This window comes from Chelonoidis abingdonii, chromosome 2, assembly GCF_003597395.2.
Source record: "Chelonoidis abingdonii isolate Lonesome George chromosome 2, CheloAbing_2.0, whole genome shotgun sequence".
Lineage (NCBI taxonomy): Eukaryota > Metazoa > Chordata > Testudines > Testudinidae > Chelonoidis > Chelonoidis abingdonii.
Window position 1 is genome coordinate 62,609,314 of NC_133770.1, and position 13,611 is coordinate 62,622,924.

Sequence of the window (13,611 nt, forward strand, 5' to 3'; positions counted from 1 at the left end):
GCCCAGGGCGCCCCCCCCCAGGGTCAGAGAGCCGCCGCCGTGACCCGGCAGCCCAGGGCGCGCCCCCCCCCTCCGGGGTCAGGGAGCCTCGAGACCCGCGCACGGGGGGGCGAAATGTTCCGGTGCCTAGGGCGCCAGAAACCCTAGTGCCGGTCCTGTGTACTAGCCACAGCATACATAAGCCCAGTTTCTCTCTGAACAAGCAGAATATCCCTCATATTTTTGCAGTTGGTTCATGTTTTCTGTAAATACTGTATGTTGCAGGAATGCTCAGAAGAAAGCTCAGATCTACGGTTCCTGTTACGCATTCAGCCAGGCTTTTATGTATTTCACCTATGCGGCAAGCTTTCGATTTGGGGCATACTTAATTACAGTTGGAAGAATGACCCCAGAGGGTGTTTTCACGTGAGTCTCATAAATGAACAAATATTCAATGTGTGCCATTTTACACCTCCCCTTAGATCCCTGAGGAAATCCCCCAACACCCACACCCCTCATCTCACAATACTTTCACAGAGATAAATTATTGTCAGACTAGAAGGAGACGAGTTTATTTTCTGTATTTGTTATTGAAATACAATGACAGCCCCTAGTGGAGCATTTTAGTACCAATGTCTGTTCCAAGAATTAGAGAGTTTTTGTGACAAGCTTTGTTAATTTGAGTAAATTCATCATGTAAAATTGATTTCAATTTTTCCACTGTTTGCATAAACAAACTTGGGCACTGGGTTTGCCTGCAGAGAGTGCCATGGAAGTCAACTATGCTGTGCACAGGGATCTGTCCACATGGACCTCTGCAGGATGGAGGCCCTAGGAAGTTATCATTTACTGCAGTATTGTTTGCTGCCTGTTTCTGATTATTCGAATATATAGAGTTTTGCTTGGGGAAGGAAAAATGTGCTATTAAATTAAGGTTCTGTCATTGACCCAAAGTATATCCAAATTCTGATGTTATGGAATATAAACAAGTCCATTGGGTCAAATCCTGCTCCAGGTACAGACGACCAGGAGAGCTCAGCTGCATAACAAGGGGTGAGAGAGGTAGTGTTTGGGGGCTGTGTTCTGACAGCACAGAGCTCACTTCACTATGCACCAGTGTACCTGGGGGCAGAGCAGCCCTGGGTCAGGGAATGATTGGAGCTTACCCCCTGCCATCAACAAAAGGACCCTTTAAAGGTCACAGAGACCCCATCAAACTTCAGCATCAAGGCTGAAGGGAATTCCTACATTCATATGTACCCAGTGCACAGGGGTGCTGGAACAATTTGTACATGGAAGTGCTGAGAGCCATTGAACCAAACGATAAACTTGTATATAATGGGAACAGCTTCAAGCCAGGGGGTGCAGCTGCACCACCAGCACTTTAGATCCAGCACCTATGGCAATGCACAGTATTCAGGCTGTGCATTGGAGCCTTGATACAGCAACCAAATCACGTGCTTAAGGACTTCACTATATTGCACCTGGATGTGAGGTTTTGGATTTTAAGATTAAAATTGGGGAGGGGGTTAAAAAGAAATTATTTTACAATTAAAACCACTTGAAAACAGCTTCTGAGTTTATGGCAGTATTTATCCCTGCATTAGGCAGGCACTCAGTGCTGCAGAACAGATTTTCCTTCTCTCCAGTTACCCTGTCAGATTTTGTAGTATGGGGCAGGAAAATGTGGGGATAGTTTTTACTGGGAAAAAAGTCTTAGGCGTATTCCATTTTTGGAGCAAAGTCATTCAGCTGATGACATATCTTTGGAGCCTGCCTAGATCTGGTGTCACAGTCTGGCAGCACATCTTATTTATTCTTTCTGTGCCTAATCATATACGTTAATAATGTTTGGGGAGTTATTGGCAACAGAGGTCAGACAGAGCTGCATGGCAGATGATCAAGAATGTAAAACAGCCACCCAGAAGGGGGAGAGGCAGACAGAGAAATTACATTAATGAACATGGTTAAGTATTGAGCATGGCTGTTCATGACAGAGATGTGGTGGTAGAGGAATATGGCTACTCAAGAGACAGAGAAGCGAGTTCTGTTGATGGCCAGAGTACAGCACACAGGTGCCTGGAAAGAGAGGGTTCCTCTCACTAGAGAGCCAAAGATCTATTACTGAACCATTAAAATTAATGAATATAGGGGCTGGGTCTCTTGTTGCTGACACTGGTGTAAATCAGGAGTACTGTTCTTGCAGTTGGTAGTGTGTTGAAATCAGAATCTGGCCCAACAGCTCTTGCACTGCTTTTCTTTATATCTGAAAATGATGCCAGCTAATTAAGGCACATGCTGGTGCTAGCTAGCCTGGTTATTCGCATAACTTGCAAGAAGAACTGAGAAAGCGAAAGCTTGCTTCTTTTGTTACCTTCCTCACGCCCACCAACTCAAAATGGTGATGATGCATAGGGAAAGCACTCATAACCTTAGAGCAAAAGTGTCCAAATGTTCTTTAGCTGAAGGCCTCATTATAAATTTGCCAAAAACATAGAGGCTTTCAGACATAAAATGGAGTATCTGTATCTATCATCCACTTCTCCCCCTCCCCCCCAATGTGAACTTTTTAAATATAAATTTTAAATTTCTTGGCAGACACAAGGCCTGATGTGGATGCTGGGAAACTACAGTGTCTCCAATACTTATAAGTATAAACCACCATATAAACCACAGCATCTGTGTGACAATTGCTAATATTTTCTTTAGTAATGGAATTATCTGAATTGGTATCACTCACATCAAAGCAGAGTTCTAGACATTTTATGATCCCATTGGAATCTGCTTGGGTTTTGCCCCAGCATTTTATTATATATCCAAATGTATCTCCCCCTTTAATCTACTTTAAAAACTTTCCTTTACAAATATTATGATTTATTTTGATTAAATGAAGCCAGGTCACATTTTAGGCTGCAAAGGTTTTCTGTAATCTGTTGGTACATCAACAAAACTTAATAAACACTCCAATAACACATTAGTAGGTGGATTACTCAGATAATTAAAAATAATCATATCTTTACAGTAACTGCAGGAGTCATTAGTGACACTGACCCAATATGTCCAGAAGATAGCTGTCTACCATGATAGTATTGAGAGTTGTATTTCAAATCAGTCCCATCACCAGAAGGCTCAGCAAGTGAGCGAGAAATCTGTGAAAATCTTGTCCTCAAATTTGTCAGAGAAAAGAGAGGCTGTTTGCCACAATGTTGTGCTGACAGAGAAACACCTGATTATGATGAAAAGGAGAATTGTGATAAGGAAGAAGCATCATGAAGTTTTAAAATCCCATTAATGGTAGAGATGTCTTTTATCCCGGTGAGACCTTTACACAGTTGAGAAATGCTGAAGGGTCCAAGAGGGGGAATATTCTGTAAAGGCTTTCAATAACCTTTTGACAATGCCCCTCACAAGAGGCTGTTAAAAAAAATGAAGTAGCCTGGAGGTCAGAGGTAAAGTTGTGTCATGGATTAGAAACTGGTTCAGAGACAGAATACTAAGAGTAAGAATAAATGATCAGGTTTTAACCTACAAAGAATTTTACCAGTGGGATGCCATGAGGTTTAATACTAGGCATTAATAAGTACCATAATATGGCGAAGGAGTGAGCAGATGACACACACTGGAAAAGAATGTGAGGAACTCCAGAGGGACTTAATTTCAGAGAGGAGGTTCACTTTAGAGAACATTATTCTTTATGGGTTGGGTTTGCACCTTCCTCTAAAGCCTTTGCTTCTGGCCACTGTTTTAGATAGGACAGTGGAGTAGATGAGCATGAGCATGGACATGTCAGCTGGCATGTCATGGAGCTCATATTTCAAAAACATGTGGCTTTAATTGAAGTTAAAGCAAAACACAGCCCCTTTTATTAACCGCCTGTTCCAAGCACTAGCCATGTGTTGTCCTGTTGGGTTTCAGTAGGCATAATAGCATATAGAAAACTGAGGGCTTTCTGGATGGTGCATCCTGACACAGTTGCAGGAGAGGGGCAAGATGGTTTTATGCTGAAAATGATCGTCATTCTGACACCACACTGTGCTTTAGAAAAGTGGCTATTTTCCTGGCAATGCCTGCTGTGTTTTGTAGTAGACAGTGAGAAACCAGAGTCATAATAGCAGGAACAAGCTGCCAATACAGCATGCTAATTGGTGATATTCCGTCAGCAAGGGCTTTCACAATATTGGATCAGATTAACTCTCAGGAAGCTGGGAGGTGTAGGTTTTCTGGCAGCTAAAATTTGCCCAGTGAAGTGTGCCAACACTACAAAGCAGCTATTCCTTCTGGTCAAGAAGCATTGCCAGCTAGCATATCCCCAGAACAGGGCACTGTTTGCTGGAGAGGTGGTGAAATCAAAGCAATATGCTGATTCAGAACATTGCTTTGATAGACTTGGTATGACAGGGCACCTACAAAGCCAGGCTGCACTTTTAAAACTGCTCTTACCTGACTTCCATGGTAGCACAGCGGGCATGATGCACTCCTGATTTCATCATTCTGTGTAGACACATTCATTGCCAGCTTCCAGCAGGATGGTTGATGATAAAGTAAATCGAGCAATTCCTCTGGAAGAGGAGCTTATAGTTTTGTTTTTTTTATAGAAAAATTATTTCACTGATTTTTATTTTTATTTTACAAACATTCAGGGACGATTAATTTTTTGTAGCATTGCTCTCTACTTGAAGTCAGTGGAATATTTTCACTGCAATATGTGTTTTGTCAAAAGGTCTTTATAGCTATAAAACTTTCATCTGGAAGGCTTGTGGGGCTCAGAGAGAAGGGTGGAGAAAGAATAACCTGTTGCTTAGGCCATTCACCTAAGCTGTGAGAGATCAAGTTGAAGTGATCTGGGATGAAGAGCTCTGCTCTGAATCAGGCAGAGCAGGAACTTAAATGTGGGTCTCACACAGCAGTGATCTAGATCCCCAGTTATAGAGTGACATAGCCCTCCTTCAGGAAAAGGTTTTATTTTTATTCTAATGCAGAACAAAAGAATTGGAAACCTCAAAAGTTGCTGTGGAATTGTCGTCTTCTAGTCAGCCAGAGAAGCTAGTCCCTCAGGGACTGTACATGACTCATCCAGCAGGTCCTCTTCCATACTATTATTTACCAGTTTGACACTTGAAGTAGCACGTACAGGAAAGATTGTGTGGAGCACATATATGCTGATAAGAGCCAGACTGTGCAGATAAGCTCTTTAGAAAGAGATAAAGTATTGGTACCCAGTCAGACACCATGCAGGTACTGGGAGACTGCCCTGTTCCCCTCTGTCTTTCTTTGTATTATATGCACACCCTCTTGCCTAACTGTAACCTGACCTAAACTGAGTGTGATAATCCTTATGAAGGAATACTGTGTTCGCCAGCTTTATATAAGATGTATTGTGCAGTTCTCTTCTTTAACTTATAAGAAAATCAGAGCCCCACGTCACGGAAATGATGGCTGAACAAGGTATTTGAAATTATAGGTCAGGAACAATAAAGGTCTTGTTAGGATTACACGTAATCTTTGCTATTAAATTAAGATTCTGTTTGTGGAAAATAATGGCTCAGGTTTGAGTGAACACAAGAGAAATACAAGATGAATGGTCCACATGTTTTAAAATACCTCGTTTTTGTTGTTGTTGAAACTATTAATGGGCCTTATGTTTCCAGAGTGCTTTAGGCCTGACATTTTAAAAAATGTTTTGGTGCCCAACATGAAATACATTAATAGGGCCTGACTTTCTGAACGCATATGCTCATCTTATATACTTAGCTTCTAGCTGATAATTAACATTATAAAATGAAGATTGTGATCTAGAACACAATTTACAAGATCAATAGATCAAGCTCTTCATATATCTGCTTAAAACATGATTTTTAGTCTCTTTAGTCTTTCATTCAGAGTAGATTTATTATTAAATGATTATAACCTCTGCTCTTTATAATGTAAAACAGGAGGTATGGATAACTGGCCTTAAAATCAGTGCTTAAACCTGCTCATACATAATATATGCAAAAATTCTTGAAACATATATCTACTATATGTTGTATACAGATTATAGTGTCTTGCAAATGCCTGTGGCAAAATCAGTTTAAGCATCAGTGCTGTTCATGTGGATACATTAAACATTATTTTTGCTGATACGGGGCTTTAATTTTTATTTATTATGTATTTATTTTGGAAGGGAATCTAAAAGGTTAATGCATTTCTGAAATGTTATGCAGTTATTTATTTGATAGCACCCAAAATTGCACTAGATACTTCACAGGTAAATGATACGTGATTCCTGTCCTGATGAACTTAAAAATCTAACTATCAGAGGACACAAGTGAGAGCTGTAAACAGTGGAGGCAGAAGAATAAGGAAGGCAGGCAAGAAATTTGCAACAATAAAATCACAGGAGTATTCAGTTTAGTTGTGCTAACAATCTGATAATTTAATAATATGGGCCAGATTCTTGGGTCTGACACATACAAGTACACTATTTTTAAAGGGGATTTCTCTATTCCATCTCTAGCTGAGAAAAAGGGGAAAGAGTCTCATCCAGCCATTGGACATAGTCTAAATTTTAATATTGACCCAATCCTGCTCTATAATCCCATACATATTATTATTTAATTCCAGTAAATTCCTAACCAAACTATCCCTTTATACATAACTTTCCCTGCACCCTCCAGGATCCAGTCCTCCCTTCTCCCTCATAGAGCAAATCCTAGCTGTGTTAGTCTCACAGTGGGTGTTCTTGTTTTGCTGTATTTTTTTACAAATTTAAGTAGTTATGATACAATGTCAACTAAGAATATGCAGCCATTCCTGTACGGTTTTATTAATTCATTATTACGTTAAGAATCTGTCAACTCCCATTTTTTACCAGAATTCTCAGCTCCTAAAGAGCCTGTAGCTATCTAGGCTTACAGAACTTCCTATTTCAATTTCTCTTTCCTCAAAGACCTTGGTCTTAGTACCTCCAGTCATGCATTACATGCATGCATGACAAAAGGACAATCAGAGAACTCATAAGCCTCTAGAGTTCTGGTTTTGCCACTGTTGCTCTCCAGCAGGGTGAGAAGCACTTGAGTGAAGAGTTCCTGAGCCCTAGCAAGGTCCTTCCCTCTTGGTCTTCCTGCCTTCAGTTCCAGTGGTGCCTCTGACACTGTTGCTCCCTAGTGAGAGATCTGGGGGGAACTAAAGAATTCCTAGGACCTTCATGGATTATCCCTGTCCATCCTGAATCCCTACAGAGCTACTGCGGCTGCTGTTCTATGCAGGGGTGCAGGGGATAGGGTGGGCTTCTGGGTCACAAGGCAAAGCCCAATGTCATCCTTGCACTTGAAAATACAACCTGCAATGGTTGTTTTCTTATGCTGGTTATTAGAGGGGAAAGAGGTGTCTTGCACTGATTTCCTTTACTACTTAAATGTCTGCTACATGTCATGACCTTTGAGACACTAGCGCTTCTGTTGCTTTTGCCTCGCAGAATGAAGCTGGCATCTAACCAGAAGTTACTGTGTTTTCCTTCCTATAGAGTTTTTTCTGCAATTGCGTATGGCGCTATGGCACTTGGCGAGACGTTAACCTTTGCACCTGAATATGCCAAAGCCAAATCAGGGGCTGCACACTTGTTTGCTCTGTTTGAAAGGACACCAGCCATTGATAGCTACAGCCAAGAAGGAGAAAAACCAGTGAGTGCAACTTCAGTTCTAAATGTACTCCAGGTGTCCTTGTTGCTAGCAATTATCTCACCTCATTGAAACTTCTGCTTAGAATAAACAAAAAAGAGAGGCTGGAAGGGTGGGTATTTTGGCCTATCGTGGAGTGACAAGCCTTTTATCCATTCATCTCAATGCTGTTGTTGTTTATATTACAGCTATGCTCAAAATGTACTAACACTTAATAATAAGTGACCTGTTAGTGAATGATTATATCCCTGCTAAGTTGTACACTGTATATGAAACCTTGTGCTCCTAATACTGTCACCCTCGTTTTCTTCTTCATCATCCTCTTTTGTGGTCTACACCCACCTATCCAGTCATGTCCTGGATTTAGGCTCTGATTCTGCAACATGTTCTACACAGGCAGACCCATACACTGCAGCCACCCACAATGGGAAGTTGGCCTCCTGTGCTGAGCAAGTTGCAGTAGCAGGGCCCTATGCTGTAAATTTTTGGGGACAGGGACTGGCTTTTATCTTATGTTTGTACAATGTCCAGTATAACAGGACCCCTGATCCTAATGGTGGCGTCTGGTTGCTACTGTGATAGTAAAGATGAAATCCTTGACACACACAAAGGTCACAATCTAAAAAGACAAGAATCAGAACAAGAATGACCTAGTCAAGGTCGGTTGGTCATCAGACACTGAGCCTCTTCCTCAGTCTTTTGTTCTGGAGGTGCCCATAGAACAGGTGACATTAGATTAAATAAATTTTGTGTTTGAAGATGGATGGGTATTACTCTGCTTTGGTACAACTTCAGTGGGAGCACCCTCTGCAGACAGTGACAGAATCAGACTGTGAATGAGCCATATGTTTTAAATCACAAGTCTTACAGAACCCTTTGGGGGTGGGCATATGTCTGTGTTGCGTTAAGCAATTTAAAACCAGCTAAGTTCTGAAAGAACATAGCACATTACCATATACCAAGACAGAATCAGCTGTTACCATTGTCTTCCATGCTAAGACTGAGCAGCTTCTTTTCCTGGAAATGTAAGCATGGAGTCTAAGACCTAAAATTAAAGATTGATTATAGTAGAATAAAATTTGAAGAACTGTTAATAAGTGTTATTCAGAACAATTAGTCATCATCACACCCACACCGGCATTGTCAGGACAGTTTAGAAATCTTTTGGTGAAAATAATAGAACAGGGCATCTGAGTATCCAGGACATTTCTGAAATATGTCTGTAATAAATATTTCACTTGACTTATGTGTTTTTAAGGCAAATGTTTAAAGAAGTCTTCTGTTTAAGTTTTAAAACACATGTGACATGAAAGCATTGCCCATCTCTTCTCACAGGCTGCATTCAGAGGAGGTTTAGAGTTCCGTGAAGTATCTTTCACTTATTCATCTCGCCCAGATGTTCCCATCCTGCAAGGCTTGTCTCTTCAGATTGAAAGAGGACAAACGGTGGCATTTGTTGGCAGCAGTGGATGTGGGAAAAGCACTTCTGTTCAGCTTTTACAGAGATTCTATGACCCTCTCACAGGGCAAGTGGTAAGATTAAATTTTGATAATATCTGCACTGGTGATTTTATTGTCGTTTTTCTAACCACATGTTCCTACTTAAGCTTTACTGCTATTTTAAAAGCCCCAGTGACCAAGCTGCAGTGAACTGAGGCCAGCCGGGATGCCTGATCTTATATTGATTCTGACTACTGAGCACAGCATGTCATGCAGGTTTTGTGGTCATTAGATCAAATTCTGCCATATTGTACCAATTATAGCTGGAGTGAGTAAGCAGATTAGAAATGTTGGTTTATTGTGTCTTCCACTGGGCTTTTTCACTGTCAGTATCCCACATAACATCTCTTTTCCAGACCTAGGACCACAAACATCAACTGTAAATTAAAAAAAATAACATCTCACAGTTTTTAGTCATTGGAAATACTGTGTCATTTTATCACTGACCTAAAGGAAATGTTACTTTGGAAACTGTAAATTTAATCTCATGGAGAATGACTGGCTATTGACCAAGAAGAATCTTCTTTTGAGTTGCTAATGAACCAGCATCAGAAAAAAATGTTTCTTATAGTGCTACTCCACTGAAGAGATGGGCAGTACAAATCAGCTGATCCAGGCCTGATATATTGGCAAGATCCCCAAACTTTGTGACTCCACCCTTTTGGAAATACATAGGTGGAAAACACATGGCTCTCAAATTCATTACACAACTCCAGTCCACTTGCATTTAGTTGGAGTAATCAACCTTTACAGTTAATTTGTGCTATGTTTATCCTTAAAACTTGCCTACACCAGAAATCTGCAGCAGTTTAACATAAATTAGTTTTTTAATCGATATAGTTAAGCTGATGCAACCACCTGCATTGACTCTTATTTCATTTTAAGATTGGCTTATTGTAGTTTAGCTTTAACCTGTTCCCAATGGATTTGAGCAAACTCCCACGGTCTCCTCTCTAACCCAGCCACGTGGTGCTCCATGAGAGATACAATATAGCCAGGGAGCTGGCCCAAAGGGGACATGAGGCACAAAGCTACAACTCCCATGTGGCACTGCTGCACATTAGGACGATGCAGGTTAATGTCAAACTAAGTCAAAACAAAACATTGTAACACTTTCAAATGAAAATTTTTCAGAGCTTTTCATTTCATGGAAAAAAAATGATATTTTGACTTTTCATTCTGATTTTGGGATGAAAACAAACAAAGTATTGGAATTTCCCACAAGATGGAAATTTCAGTTTTTGCTCAGCTCTCATCAGAACCAACGCTGTAAAAACCAATGACATAATCAACACACTTATTAAAATCAAGATATAGGAGCTCGATACTGAACGAGTCAGCTGACATCAGGAGGTTGCTGGTGCTGTGAAGTCTTCTCCCTATTGCTGTGTCTGGAGGGGTTTCCAGAGGGGTTCAATATTCATTGCTATTAACTCTTGATAGTTCCTTGAGAGTTCTTGCTATGATAATGATCAGAATTGTAATGTTTGTAAATAGAGTCTGATTGAAATACCAGACACCCAATCTTGATATTCGTTGCTGTTGGCAGCTCTTTGATGGCATCAATGCAAAACATTTGAATATCCAGTGGCTACGCTCTCAAATAGGAATAGTCTCCCAAGAGCCAGTGCTTTTTGACTGCAGCATAGCTGAGAATATTGCCTATGGGGATAACAGTCGGAATGTACCATTGGATGAGATACAAGAAGTAGCAAAAGCAGCAAATATTCATTCTTTTATAGAAGAACTTCCTGAGGTAATCAAGTGACTCAAGTCTTAGAATATATCAAATATCAAGGTACTGGAAGGTCTGATGATTTTGATATTACAGCACTATTATCCATATGTGGTTTTCAACATTATTGAAATAGGAATGCTTGATTTAATGTTCAAATACTACTTTGGTTTTTTAAGTGAGATATACTATTCCCTGGGATTGTCCCCATCACCAGTAAAGTCAATAGCTGAGGCACAGCAAGTGCTCAAGACCAGTAACAAGGGAGGTTATGTCTCTGCATTGCTCTCAACCTCACACCATGGTCTGAGCCACAATGGGAAATCCACTAATACTCCAGAATAGATTTTCTACTCCTTCTGCGTCACAAAATTTAGAGGAGGGGCGGTGGGTGAAAGGAAACCTGTAGATTTATTTTTAATTCCACCTACAGTTGCAATGTAATGTAAACAATTAACCTCTTCCTTCATCAACTGTACGTTTTTATAACAGAAATACAACACCCGGGTTGGAGATAAAGGAACACAGCTCTCGGGTGGCCAGAAACAACGAATAGCTATTGCAAGGGCTCTTCTCCGGCAACCAAAAATTTTGTTGTTAGATGAGGCCACTTCTGCTCTTGATAATGAGAGTGAAAAGGTAACTTGCCTATATTTAATAATAGTGTACAAGAATGTGTATCGATGGACTGGAGGCAGTCATATGGAAACCAACAATAGTACTAAGGAAAGGACAAATATCCCATTTGTTTTCATGGAGCGTTTAGTTTGAAGCTTGGAGTGGGGTGGGTCATGCAGTATCAGACTTGGCCAGCTTTCTGATGGCTAAGTAGGGATCACAGCATCCATCATCCCCTCTAGGGTATTTTCCTTTTCTTTTCATAACAGTGTTAGTTGCTGTGATGCTGAACTGCACGTGAAGGGGTGCAAGCACTAGAAGCAAGTTCTGTGTGTGTTTTATTTTGGAAATAATCTCCTAGTGGCGGCGGGGGGGATCATTTGTCTTCTGGTTTTTGAACACTTGAGTTTAGCTACGCTACATTTTTTTTTCCCCACTATCAGACTCTGCTTTATTGCTATTTTGTGCTCCCACCTTTGGCTAACTTCTAACCTGGCTGCTGCAGTCATGCAGTGCTCTCCATCTTGCTAATTCAGATCATTTCACATTTGTCTCCACTCTTCCCCTTCCCCACACCCCCACTCTAGTATCTTCCTTGAAGGAAGAGAATTGCAGCTGTGTTTGTACAGGCAGTGCAGTGCCTAAGATTATTTTATGAAGTAATGAGATTACTTGCTCAGGAATGTTTTAAGACTACTGTAGACCTTGCCGAAGCCTGCTCACTACCACTTAATACAGCATTTCACTGCTTAAGGTCACATCATGCTCTTCCGTAATTTAGCTGGACATACCTGCTGCCTGCTGATATCACATATATTCGAATAAGTGTTATAGCAGAATATATGTGATATGTACAAATAAGACGGTACATTCTGAATCAGTAACCAGTTGAACTTTCATTATTTCGCTTATTTGAACTGAGATGAACAGTAGTTCTCTAAATGAACTTAAAAGTAGTGATCAATGATATGACTGGCTCTGTGGATATGGGGAAAGTAGTGAATGTGACATATCTTGACTTTAGCAAAGCTTTTGATATGGTCTCCCACAGTATTCTTGCCAGCAAGTTAAAAAAGTATGGGTTGGATGAATGGACTATAAAATGGATAAAAAGCTGACTAGATTGTTGGGCTCAACGGGTGATGATCAACGGCTCGATGTCTAGTTGGCAGCCGGTATCAAGCGGAGTGCCCCAGGGGTCAGTCATGGGGCCGCTTTAGTTCAACATCTTTATTAATGATCTGGATGATGGGATTAATTGCATCCTCAGCAAGTTCACAGATGACACTAAGCTGTCGGGAGAGGTAAATACACTAGAAGGTAGGGATAGGGTCCACAGTGACCTAGAAAAATTGGAAGATTGGGCCAAAAGAAATCTGTTAAGGTTCAACAAGGACAAGTGCAGAGTTCTGCACTTAGGAAGAAAGAATCCCATGCACCATGACAGACTGGGGACCAATTGGCTAAACAGAAGTTCTGCAGAAAAAGACCTCAGGATTATAGTGGACAATAAGCTGAATATGAGTCAGCAGTGTGCCCTCGTTGCCAAGAAGGCCAACGGCATACTAGGCTGTATTAGCAGGAGCATTGCCAGTAGATCGAAGGAAGCGATTATTCCCCTCTATTTGGCACTGGTGAGGCCACACCTGTAGTACTGCGTCCAGTTTTGGACCCCCTATTACAGAAGGGATGTGTTCAACTTGGAGAGAGTCCAGCAGAGGGCAGCAAAAATGATTAGGGGGCTGGGGCACATGACTTACGAGAAGAGGCTGAGGGAACTGGGATTATTTAGTCGGGAGAAGAGAAGAGTGAGTGGGGATTTGATAGCAGTCTTCAGCTACCTCAAGGGGGCGGGGTGTCCAAAGAGGATGGAGCTCGGCTGTTCTCAGTGGTGGCAGATGACAGAACAAGAAGCAATGGTCTCAGGTTGGAGTCGGGGAGGTCTAGGCTGGATATCAGGAAACACTATTTCACCAGGAGGGTGGAATGGGTTACCTAGGGAGGTGGTGGAATCTCCATCTGTAGAGGTTTTTAAGGCCCTGTAAAGGTATTATTCCCACTTTGAACTTTAGCATCCAGAAAGTGGGGACCTGCATGTACCCCTCTAAACTTAATTCCTAG

The 13,611-nt window shown here is 41.2% G+C and overlaps 1 protein-coding gene across 1 annotated transcript in view; it reads left to right on the forward strand.

The window, feature by feature from the left end:
• Positions 1-13,611, forward strand: part of LOC116826633 (ATP-binding cassette sub-family B member 5-like) — a 150,110-nt gene that overhangs the window by 133,533 nt on the left and 2,966 nt on the right. Inside the window, 5 exon segments of the mRNA XM_075062395.1 lie at positions 265-405; positions 7,484-7,640; positions 8,973-9,170; positions 10,687-10,893; positions 11,365-11,511. Coding sequence (XP_074918496.1) covers positions 265-405; positions 7,484-7,640; positions 8,973-9,170; positions 10,687-10,893; positions 11,365-11,511 — 850 coding nt within the window.